Source organism: Periplaneta americana, chromosome 2 (assembly GCF_040183065.1).
Source record: "Periplaneta americana isolate PAMFEO1 chromosome 2, P.americana_PAMFEO1_priV1, whole genome shotgun sequence".
Classification (NCBI taxonomy): domain Eukaryota; kingdom Metazoa; phylum Arthropoda; class Insecta; order Blattodea; family Blattidae; genus Periplaneta; species Periplaneta americana.
The window spans coordinates 146230097-146243522 of NC_091118.1; the positions used below are offsets into that span (position 1 = coordinate 146230097).

The 13426-nt window shown below is 32.2% G+C and overlaps 1 protein-coding gene across 3 annotated transcripts in view; it reads right to left on the minus strand.

Annotated features, from left to right (window-relative positions):
• Positions 1–771: 771 nt before the first annotated feature.
• Positions 772–13426, minus strand: part of LOC138694653 (histone H2A deubiquitinase MYSM1-like) — a 36772-nt gene continuing 24117 nt past the window's right edge. Inside the window, exons 13-14 of one of the 3 annotated variants that reach the window (XM_069818603.1) lie at positions 11566–11729; positions 772–1128 (exon numbers count right to left, since the gene is read on the minus strand). In XM_069818603.1, the coding sequence (XP_069674704.1) occupies positions 11574–11729 (156 nt within the window). In that variant the 3' untranslated portion in view covers positions 772–1128; positions 11566–11573. Of the gene's footprint in view, positions 1129–5535; positions 11730–13426 lie in introns of those variants that run through there. The other 2 variants (XM_069818602.1, XM_069818601.1) reach the window with 2 other exon arrangements.

Here is a 13426-nt window from a genome sequence, read left to right on the forward strand (position 1 = left end):
AAGAAAACATGTAAATGCAGGTAACCTTATTGCTGGCTGCCAGTGCCAATTGCCAGTGCCTGTCGGCGCTGAGTACGATAGTGGACACAGAGAACGCATGTTAAAGCGGTAAAACTTAATTCTTTCACGTTGACTAGCTCGTCTGATGAAGTCTTTCTTCTATGTTCTGATAGTCTTATATAGATGTATTAAAAGAGACAAGAAAAACAATTTACATTCATCCAATAAATCGTTGTAGGAAAAGATGTGATGAATAACATCACTTGTTTAATGAGTTGAATGCAGACGAAGATAGATTTCTTTAGTATACCAAAATGACTTTGGAAACATTTTATTGCATTTTAAATGTGTAGAACATCTTTTAACCAAAAACTGGTGTAATTGACATCTGTGGTAGTAGATTTTTTTAAAAAGTATAGATGTTTGTCTCCTTACTTTCTTGACCACGCCTCAACTTGCTTCTAAAAAAAAAAAAAAAAAAAAAAAAAAAAAGAGTACTATAAGTGAGAATTAATTAGCTCTAATGTAGCATTTTCGTAAGGGAAGATAAAACTTATCAAATCAAACAATGATTGTTTTATAAAACATTTTAAAAATATAATCTCATTTTACCCCATAGAGGAAAATGTTTGTAAAATATTTTTAAGAAATTTCCCATTTAAAGATTTCTGATTTCCCCATTAGAATCATATAAACCTTTTAAAAATAAATTTTTGTGACTTGTGATGTCTAATCTGGAAACCCCTCAATTATTGTAAAACATTTTCTTTTCTTATCTGTAGATATTTTACTTACTGTCCTGCTTCATTTCTGCATTAATTTCTTTCAAACACTTCTCCACTACATTCCTTTTGCTATGATACTTGTCTTTTTCATCCCATACCGCAGGTTTGTTATAAGCAGCAGCAATTAATGCATCGCTATCCATTTTACTTTCTCCTATGTACCGACAATATAGAATACAGGTGTCAACAACCAGTGAGCAGGAATTAACGATTCATTTCAGTAAACTTGTAGGCGCTTGTTGCATTCGTTGACAAGTACGAACCTGTATCCTTTCTGTTCGGACCTCATTAGTTAACATGCAGAACTTCTTAGCTCAGGTAAACAAGTGCTGGCGCCGGCAACCTGAAAGCAAGAAATCTGCTTTCTTTGTGTGCATACCCTAACACTGTAAATAGTGTAATATTTTGCTATTTATAGCATTGTGATTTTGATAAGCAATTTGACGGACATACCTATTCAATTATTGCAAAAGAGCTTATCAGATCTACACATGTCCATCAAATTTCATGTATGATTGTATGCTTCTTAATTTGTTCCTTTCATTTGCAAACAAATAATGTAATATACTCTTGTATGGAATCATGTACCAGTATTATGTATTTTACTATTGTAGGGTATTACAGATACATAAAAATTATATAATTGATGAGAGGAAGGCACACTAATGTGCATATTGTTGAGTGTTTAAACTTTGCTATATTCTTTTATAGAGGTAGACCGATTTTTGCATTTTGTTAAAAAAATTATATAACTGTACATATATTTTCTTATTTTAGGTTTGAGGCAAGTAATATTCACAGTGCCATTATGAAGGAAGACAACTTTGCTTCAGGACCAAAGGAAAAGAGTGTTTTGAAAGACGCTATTTACAAGTTTCTTCGACAGTTTTATAATGAAAGTGACTCAGAAAAAATAACTGAAGAGTTCATGAAAGATTTCTATCGCTCGATTTCTACTTTAAGCCTTGATGATTTGGAGAGACTTGCAACTTCATATCTTCAGGATGAAAAATCAAATTGAAGTGTTATTTTTACGCTATTTAAGAAATGTGAATATCATGTAATAGAATTCTGGTTCTTTGTAATTATTATATATTGTATGCATGTATAAATAATTGTAGTTGAATACATTTCATTATGGTAGGATGAGTTAAATTAGTTACATTAAAATTTATACATTGTTTACTACAAAATATTTCCCAAGATATTTTTTGAAAAGAGACATGGCTTCTGCTTATGTTATTAAGGCGAATCATCTGTTTCACTTCGACCTGTGCTGTACACTATAGCAATATTAACTTTCAAATACCAATGGCCCAGAACCAGACTGTTCTATGTCCATTTTACTAATTCCCCCCCCCCCCCCCAGGAGCGCTATTTTAAGCTTCTGACATTCAAAACTTCAGGAAACAATTTGGAATAGCTTCATAGCGATCTTATGGAAAGGAATATTTATAATATTGTTCGATTCATATATGCAGACAAGAACTGAAACACAGATTTCTATCTTATAAAAAGTTGGACTTAGAACAGTCTGGTTCTCAGCCATTGATATGTCTATGAAAAAACACTTTCACTGCAAATAAAACTAAAGGAAATGCCAAATTTTTTTGTATTTCCATATAAATTTATATAGGAAATGACAAAATTGTTTTAATAAGTTACGAATAAGAGTTTCTGCCCTTTCATTCATATGTTTTCGACTCGCTTTATAACAATTATTTGAAGTATAGCCTATGAAAAAAGTTAAAAAATTAAAACACTTTAAAACTTCACTGTGTTGATTTAGAGAAGAAAAAAAAGGTATATAATATACTTTAATATGCCGTATGACCATTCTGGAATGCTGACAATGGTGTAATGGGGTAAAGGATTCCGAAATGGCCATAATGGCCATACATGCATATCAAAGTGTATACTGTATTACCTTTTAAGTATTTCAACACAACAACACAGTGAAGTTTTTAAAGTGTCTTAATTTTTTAACCGTTTCTTTCATTTAAAATTTTCCAGTACTGCTACAAAATATAATTTATCAAATAAATATATATAAGTTATATATATATATATATATATATATATATATATATACACACATATTAGCTTTTTAGTACAAAACATAACCGAACTCCAAATATATAGCATTATACAGAAGTCAGGAATTTTTTTTTCCTTCTATCACATAATAGTAATGGTAATTAACAAGGGGCCACCAGCTTTTTACAAGGTATGTGACAAGGTAAGTGGGTTAGTTGAGGGGATATCTAAATCACGTGATACCGAGGATCTTAAATCATTGATAATCTTTTCACATATTCCTCGGCTTCACCTCACTTAGACATCCCCTTAACTAACCTTGCCACGTACTTTGAAAAAGACTGGTGATCCCTTGCTAATTACCATAGTAATTCATGTATAAGAGAGTAGAGATTTTATGTGCAAGTGGAAAGTTTAGTGCTAGTGCCCGAGGTGAAACCGAGGGTGATAATTTCCATTAGTGCATAAAACCTGTTTACTTCTGTATGCTATAATTATGTAACCATTACTGGTATCTAAATTTAATTTTAAATTGTACACTTTTTCTTTGTATTGTGTTGTTTGTGAAGAAATTATGAATGTATGGATTTTATTCTTTCTAATGTGTTGGTTGTCGTGAAAAAAAATTTAATTTACTGCTCTGAATAAAGCCATTTTATTTTCAATTCCCAAAGGAACAACTCCCTCTACCTTTATGACATGGGATACAAAACAATATACATACAGAACACACTTGAATAATAAGAATTAACAACAATATAAACATGCTAAGGACAGTGAAAAAGAGACCAGTTTAGATACCAATTATGGAAAAAAGTAATGTTTCAAAATTATTTTTGTATTGACTATGTTAGGCTAATTGTCTTCTAAATTGTAAAAGACTCGTCATCGTTTTGGATTATTGTGGTAACCCTCATTAGAGAGTGGATGATTTTTTTTAATAACTCATCATTCACTACTTTTGCTATGGCATATGAAATTAATAAACAGCAATTCAAGCTATTTTTGAGTTTACTATGAGTGTAATAGAGATCATTTCAGCGCACTGAGAAGATTAGAACCCTAAATGGATTGTTGCTGTATGGACCCTGCAATATGTCGTTGTGAAAGCTCCTAAAAAACTTTGAAGATGTTGCGTAAGGTTTTCTTCTGAATGCTGTTCATTTCTTAGAAGAGAGGCTGCCAGTCCTAACTAATGATAGAGGAAAATGACGACCATATTTGAATGTTTTGAAATTGGTTCATGCCTCAATAAACTCCATTCTTTTATGAACAAAATTTTTTTTTTTTTTTTTTTTTTCTATAAACTTCTCAATAAAGAGGAGTCTGTATGTTTTTCCACTTTTGAATAAACCTGCATTGCCGCCAAATATTGGAGAGCTAGACTGTTAATGGCATAAATGCTAAAACAGCACATTGGAAACTAACCAATCATGTATCACCAGATCAGCAAACAGACAATCATAATCATTAAAAAATAAGAATATATATGCAATCTCATTATTTTATTAGAATTCTCAATTTTACATATCATACATACATATATATAAAATTTAAGCAATTTATGTTCTTATTTTGTTATGTTATGTCAAATGGGCAGCCTGTTTTATGTACTTCATAAAGGGCAGTGTAATTTAAGATCAATGATTCACCTTGTGGGCTATATTATGAATCCTAAACATACAGTAATAGGTTTAAATTTGCAATATATACAATACATAATATACTCGTATGTGCTTAAAGTTATTCTCTATAAGGTATTATTTACTATACACACTAATGTCAACAATTTTATTTTCATAAGAATAATCACTTAGATGTAAGATTTAGTCACATTTACTCGTATGTATAAAAAAAATAACCTTTCGAAAGACAACATTATAAATACTCTGGCCTCTGCCCAGCTATAACTATACAGAGTGGAAGTGATATAACCCTGGACATTAAAAGGAAGGATAGATTGCATCAAAATAAACAAAAAATCTATTATATGTTTTGCGATTAAGTGCATGTTTAATTAAATAATTGCTTCGAAAGTATAAATTTGCTGGCAAAGTTGCAATGCCTGAGATTCCACACAGAGGTACTGAACTCATCTGATGTCAGACAAACGTTATATACTGCACAATCAAGCAACTGCTTCGGTCCCTGATTGCAAAATATTGCAATTATGCTGTCTGTGTCATGGACCAGCTAGCAGACAATGATGAATGTCTCTGGACTAGGTACTATTCTATGAGTGTTGAGAGGCATGCGAGTTGCATTTCGTCTCTCCATAAATTAAAATAATGTCCAGACATTCCGAATTATAAAATCTCGGCATTGCGATACACGAAGTTGAATGACAATACAAGCTTCACTTATGATCAGAAGACTCAAAAACTGACTTCCACTGGATATTCACGTAATACTGGCACAAGACGACCTGTCTACCAATTATTCACTGCCCCTATCGAAAGAAAGAAAATAGGTGATCATTGTTACCAAATCTAGTCATGTTAGTCAGGCAATAAATTTGCAATAGGATCGTCATCATCATCATCCTGTCCCAAAAGAACTGTTACGGCTTGAAAAAGTGATTTTCTTGCCATCTTTTCATAGGTCGACCAAGTGACCGTTTCCCATTTGGACGATACTTCATTATTGCTTTAGGGATCCTAGATGAAATCATTCTTGAGACGTGTTCCTTCCAGTTAGGGTCATTCCATGTAAATTTTGGGGTTTGGAAAGGTGATATCACCAACGTTTTTCATATTTTAATATAGGTTTATACTTATAATAAATAGTTACTTGCTGCAATATAATACTCTTATCATTTACAGTATGGCTGTGGCGATTATCGAAATTATAGGGCTTTGCACTTGTAGCATTTCCGAAAAATGCCTTCACGGTGTTAAATTAGTTTTTGAAAAGCAAATAGAATACTGCCATAAGTAAAAATAAATTTAGTTTAAATTATCATTATACTAAATGCGATTAGTGTTTTCTGATGGTGTATAAATCAGTAATAACATATAAAAATATTAATAACTTAAAATTAAACGCTTTGGGATATATGATATTTATTCTATATGAAGATGGTTGTATAATTGGCTTACCTGTCAAATTTCATTTCGGAATCCTGAATACAAGAGAATCTGCGTGTAAGGGCTAATATCACTTAAACCGCAGTGACACACCAAGGTCATGCACTATCTGACAATGTCAGCTGTGAGCTCGCTCGCATGTACACATTTCATGTTACAGGACATTATACACATTTTCATTATAGCTTAAGGATGTTCAGTTCAATTAGTTTCGTGTGTGTGGGTTAAATTCAGTGTGATTTAATTCCATAAATATGCCTAAAACAAAACAAACTTATAAATTGTGGTGTTGTAATCCTTTCGGATTGGAAAAGCATTCAAGACGAGTTGGTAAGAGAAAGTGACAATGAACATTTGTAAAAAAAGTTCTGCATTTAGTATTTGGTGACTCAATTTGTCACAGTTGTTTTCTTAGAGTTGCAAAAATGAATACTCCTGATGAAGACAATGCGGCTGAAACTGAGATCAGGAGGTCAGCAAGTGAAGAAGAGGGTGTGCACACTGAAGCAGGGAGGTCGCTGAGCGAGGAAGAATACGTTCCGGAAAGTAATGAAGACAGCGTGAGTAATTTGAATAAACTTTTAACTCCATTAGGTGAATTCCCTGTTTCCAAACCTAAACTCTCATGTATTAAATCATATGCTCAAAGAAAATCCAGTGCTGTAACACGCGCTATAACCAAGAATATATTTAATATTTCTGCTGGTTGTGACACGAATGATGGTCAGGAGATAATTAATCAATTCGAAGAAAAATTTCCAATTTCGAAAACAGCAAATGAGAAATATATTATGATTTTAATCAGTCTTTCTTAAAGCTGGAGTGAGCATATAATCTGAATTCGGAGTGCCTTATGTGGCACATGTTGCAAAGCAAACACAAACAAATAAAGGTACTATGTCAGTTCCAGACAGAACATACAAGAGAAGTCTCCCTGATGATATAGTTCAACTTGTGAAACATTCTTATGAAGAAAACGGTATCAGTAGGATAATGACTGGTAGGAAGGACACCAAATCTGTCAGAGAAGGAGGAAAAAAAATTAAAAAGCAAAAGAGATTACTTTTAGCAAACCTTAAGGAACTCTATAAGGAATTTAAATTAAGACACCCAAGTTCTAAAATCGGATTTTCGAGGTTCGCATCTCTCAGACCTAAACACTGCTTTAGCTGGAGGAGCAGGAACACACAATGTTTGTGTTTGTATGACATGTGAAAACACAAATTAATACTCGTGAACCTACAAAAGCTTAAACACGATAGTGACAGCTCATTCCAAAACCTCAATGAATTAATAAAAACAATGGTATGCAATGATCCATCATCTGATTGTTATCTTAGTAAGTGTGAAAGATGTCCTGCAGATATAAATGTTTCGGAGCTGTTGAATTCTTTGTTACAGAAAAATCTAATTGAAGAAATTATGTACTATAAACGGACAACAACAGACAGAACTCAGATGACTTTTGTGAAAACATTCTCTGAAAATTTTGTCCGTAACTTCATGATATGCACAATTTTATTGCAAAGGTCCAATCAAATTATTTGAGGAAATTAAAGAATGACAAATTCAGGCGAATTCATTGTAATTTGGGGATTGTTCCGAAAATTATACCTTCATAATTCAGGATACCATACAGGGCTATCACTGGAGCAATTCACAAGCAACCATACATCCATTTGTTATTTATTATAGAAATTCTTTTGACAATGATTTAAAGCATATAATATGTTTCTCAAATATTTCTGAATTTTTAGTTCACGACACCAGGTGTTCACCTTTCTCAAAATAAACTTGTATCACATCTAAAACAGACATATCCTGAAATTCGAAAAATATTTTAATTTAGTGACGGAGCAGGAGGACAATATAAAAACAAGAAAAATTCTGTCAGTCTCCTGTATCATGAACAAGATTTCCAAGTGCCTGCCAAATGGCATTTCTTCATGATGAGCCACGGTAAAGGTCCATGTGATGATGTAGGGGACACAATAAAGCAAGTCTGTAGGGGACCCTGATAACTTCTCCCACAGAACTGTTTGAGTGTGCAAAATCCATGTGGAAGGAACTGTTTTCCTTCAGGTGTAATGAAGAACACGAAAATGAAGCCCGTTACTTAAATTGTTCAAGATTTGTAGGTTTAAAGACAATTCCTGGAACAAGAAGCATTCACTATGTTGTATCCATCTATAGAAGAATCACCATTAAGATGCATTCCAGTTCATTAGAGGTTCCTAAAGAAGTCTCACTTCAATGTGTGGCACACACTGAATGCAAGCACTGTAGGATGCAGCCATGAGGGGGTAGGCCAGAGAGTTATTCCGCTTCATGGTGAGTTGTATTTTTATTTATAACGAGCTTATTTTTTAACACTCCATCTTGGAACTTTGATAGTTTAAAGAAAACATTCAATATAATTATACAAAAAAAAAATCAGTACAATCAGAAGGTTCAATTTTATGTTATCTTATTTTAAAATACGTATGACTCATTTTCTCTTGTTATAATTTTCAAATGTTCGTTTTTAGCATGTTCACGAGCTTCTGCACCCCTTTGTTTAACCAACACATAAAAATATAGTTGCGATTGTTCATGTTATCAGCAGAAAATATTTAATATAGGCATGTATGCGAGAACCTTCATATTTCAACCCTTTATACTATAGAAGTGGTAGGTTATGTGAGGTTCATATTGTGTATGTTTTATATATATGATATATTTTTCTTTTAGTATGTTATTTTACGACACTATCAACATCTTAGGTTATTTAGCATCTGAATGAGATGAAGGTGATGCCAGTGAAATGAGTCTGGGGTCCAGCACCGATAGTTACCCAGCATTTGCTCATATTGGGTTGAGAGAAAGCCCTGGAAAAAACCTTAACCAGGTAACTTGCCCCAAATGGGATTCGAACTCAGGCCACCTGGTTTCACAGCTAGACGCACTAACCGTTATTCCACAGGTGTGGACTGTATGATATTAAGAGTAGAAATGTAAATATTAACACAGTTTGAATTGTTGATGTTTTTCGACATACTGTTTTCTATGGAATGACCCAAATACTCTTTATTTAATTTACACGAAAACTGTCCATTCTATCGAAATATGACAAAGGAAAAAATATTTTTTATTATGTTCTCTATTAGCATTGACAAAGGACGAGATCCTATGCATGATAATTATCCACAATGACGACATTAAACTTTTCGGGGGGGCTTTTTTTTTCGAAAACTATAAACTTTCCACTGATATGGTATTTTAAACTTTTTTGTTATAATCAATATGACCAATTAGCTCTGCAAATCTGTATGGTTATTTCACTTACACCCTGTATACTCTATTTAAGTGCATAATTACTTAACTATATCAAGGAATATTCTATTGTATTCATTTTGTACTGTTCTTGAGAAGCCAAAGGTGCAATAATACACAACTAACTTGTTTGTACTCTTTTTGAGTTTCTAATAAATTGAGTGTATTTTCGATCTTAGTAATTATGCTGTATTTCGACGTCAATATTTTCAGTTTTCTATTCCATTCTGTAGTTAAAACACGTCAGCAACTGCCTTATATTTGTAGTTAAAGTTACAGTTACACCTTGGTAAAATTCATTAGCACCAAACTGTTTCAAAATTATCACTGGAATTTTAAAACATTTTATTCTTTTGAAAGAAAAATCCAACATGTAAACAGCAACAGGTTTTTGAAGAACATTTACATTATCATCGACATTGTCCTTCGAGATCCAAGTTTTTAAAATTATTGAACACAATTACTACAATATTAAAAATGCAGATAATAAAATTAAGGTTAAAATAGCTTCACAAATTAATTCATTGAGAGGAAAATATGTAATTAAATCACATGACAATATAAAGCTTACTATATAGATGCCAAATAATTACATACGTAAACTAATCTTATTATGTTGGAAGAATGTTTAATCATACTTTATCTCTTTAGCTTAAAACTTTGTAGGCACCTCACAAATACAATATCTGAATGATAGTGAACTCTTTGAAGTATTCTCTTCACCGGTACTATCTCCTATATGACTAGCCAGTTTATACATGTAAAATCCTATACTGTTGCACAAATCTGATTTCCGCCAAAGTCCATTTTAATTGTGGATCTTCCAGAGCCTAAAAGGCAGAAATCTGATTAGACTAATACAAGAAGCTACAATGCTTGATTTCATGAAATTCTCGGATACACATCAAAAACGGAATGTAATATTTCAAAGTTCACACAAACAGATAAACAATAGTTAACTAATAAAATAAACATGTATTTATGTAACAAAAATCTCCATCTTTTACAAGAATACAATATATTTTACATGAGAAAATAAAATTTAAATTTATGTTAAAATACGAACTAATTACAAAAGTAATTACTACTAATATTCTCTTCTGATGTACGTTCCCCATAGTGGTTTTTTAAACAATCAGAACATTTCCAAATTTTTACTTTAAAAAACCTGAGACATCTGGTAAAAAAGTAGGACATGTTAAAAATTAAGAAAACCGAATATAAATCACTACATATATTTCATTTTAAATAAGAGAGTAATGGTGTAAAAATATACACATTAACATAGATTCTACTTAAAAAAAATAAGTTTACATCATAACATACATACTTAGAAAAAATGCACCTTTAAACAGGAGCATGGAGGAAAAAAGAGCATCACCATAAGTACTGGCAACACTGTAAAAGGAATTGGTCAACAATGTTTCATGGATTTGTCACCAGGAGTGCCAAGCACATGATAATTAAAAACGGAATAAAATCTGTAAACCACAATTTTTATTTAGGAAGGACACTTAAAAGTGAAACAATTGGACTAAATTCGGGACACAGGAACATTAAAAAAAACAGGACAAATACAATTTTTTTATTATTATGATATCTCAATTGAATTAATGTTCTAACTTTCCTAAGTCAAATAATTTGTTGCTACTTTGATTTTAAGAATTATTAACTCTTAAAATGATGCACAATGCTCCCTAAAAGTGTAATTTTAAAATTTGAAATTATTAATGTGTATAAAATTCCACACTCAGTCTTACATTTACCCCATTGATTGTTCATATTCCATTCCCATAAGAATAACAGCATGTCTTGTTTTTGCCCCATGCTATCTCATATGTTGCCCCATATCCTGGGGTAATTGTAACATAGACAAATTATTTTATCATTATTATGTAAATATAATATCAGAAGAATCACATACCAAATATGAATCCCTCTTATAGGTGCTACTTGTAACTATTTTTACTTATGCTGTAGTGCCAATTCTTTGGTTTTTACATGTCAAAGTGTTGAAAATTGTCTCATCAATACCCCGACTGATCCTATTGTAAATGTTTCAATTTTTCTTGAATATTATATTATATATTTATTTCAATTTTTCATCTCCCTCCATTTAACTTATTTATGGAATATAGCTCTTATATTAAACTTCATAAACCTCCTTTTGTATACAAGCTTTATCTCTACCTTCATACTATCTAGTTTTAATATTTTTCGTTCATCTGGACTAGCAAATGGTCCATATTGTAGCCATATAACGTAAATACTTTTAATTCAAAATTAATAATAAAATAGCAAAAAACTGCACACTATTAATAGACTATTTATATACTGTAACTCACTCAAGTAACTATCCATGACTGTCTGCGTCACCTTCATTCCTTGTTTTCTTCAAGACCATCAAGGTATTGCAAGCTTGGAGTATAGTTTTCACTAAAATTTGTTCTACTTCTTTTGTAGGGAGTGGAAGACTTGACTTAATGTGTTCTCGAGCACTTGCTACACACTGCAATTACAAAATATTATTTCTCTAATAACAATATAAAAAAATAATCTTCTGTATTATAAGAATCACAAAAGAGAATAGACAAGTTTATTTTCATGCATTTTCCTATAGAGTGGAGCCTGATTTATACTTAGCCAATTCTAAGCGTTAAAACACTGCAGATGCGGATATGAGGCAAAAAATTGCTTGGGGAAATAGATGCCTGAGAGCCCTTAATAAAACTTTGAGAGCAAGATGCATAAGTAAAAAAGCAAAACTTACATTATATAAAACAGTCGTTAGACCAATTGTGCTTTATGGCAGTGAAACTTGGACTCTGTCGAAGAAAATGGAACAACAACTGATAACATGGGAAAGAAAAATTCTAAGGAAAATCTATGGTCCTAAATATGAGAATGGGCACTGGAGAATTAGATATAATACAGAACTGAAAACTCAATATAAATCTCCAGATATTGTTGCTGAAATCAAAGCCTGTAGGTTGGAATGGTTAGGACATGTAATCAGGATGAATGATCAGAGAATATCAAAAAAGATTCTAAACACAAAACCAGAAGGCAGGCGCAATATTGGCAGACAGAAACTAAGATGGTTGGATGGAGTGGAGGACGATTTAAGGACTCTAGGCGTGAGAAGATAGAGGCAGAAGGCTCTGGTTGGACAGGAATGGACCAAGATCCTAAGGGAGGCCAAGGCTAGACTACAAGGGCCGTAGTGCCAAAGAAGAAGAAGAAGAAGAAGTTCTAAGCGTTTTTTTTTGGGGGGGGGAGGAAGGGGGAGAGGCAACATTTTTAACAGTCTGCTTTGCATTTATATTTATCATCACACTGTTTTCTTTAGCCTACTCAAGTTCGTTTTTTTTTTCCAGATGGAAATTACAAAAAAAAATGTAATTAAGGTATCACTAAATACTGTAAATTAATCTACCTTCATTTACAAACAAGAAATACCTTAAAATGCAAAGGTACATACGTTCACGAAAAACAGAATTTGTATCTTACAACTTTTTACAGTGACATTTTGTTTTTGCACTTTTTGCACATACGAAACTACTTATCATCTCACTTTCAACAATAAACTTTAATTTAATAGATGTGCTTTGATAAAAAGTCCTTTTATATAGAGATGGGAACGATATATCGGTTTTTACGAAATACTGATATTTTCGTTTCAATATAGCAATATATCAATATCGAAATTTTGATTCAATATATAGTATAATATATCGATTTTCTCATAAATTTACCGATTTTTTGTGGAATTATCATTATCAATAACAACAAAATCCACACTAGACAATTCCGATAATTCCCGAGAGATGACGCTAATGAAGGTGGACAGTTACATAATTATGTAACCTCACTCAATACCTTGCTCTAATTGGCTGGACTGGAATTCGAATTCAAACTGTTTAATATGCAGTAACAAATTCAAAATGCAGCGTGTGTGAACATGAGACAGACGGGAGGTTTGTTATTAATGTTCTCCAAGGCAGGAACAACTCCCACCCTGAAAGGGAACCGTGTGATCTCAAAACGGGTATCAAAACTTTTATTTCTGTATTCTGAAATGAATAAAGAAACAAGGATTTAATACCAATGTGACATTTGTTTACATCTATGATTTCTATCCACAACCTAGTGCTGACATTCTGTTTTCTTATTATATCTTTTTAGTGCATAAAAATTCTATCCCTA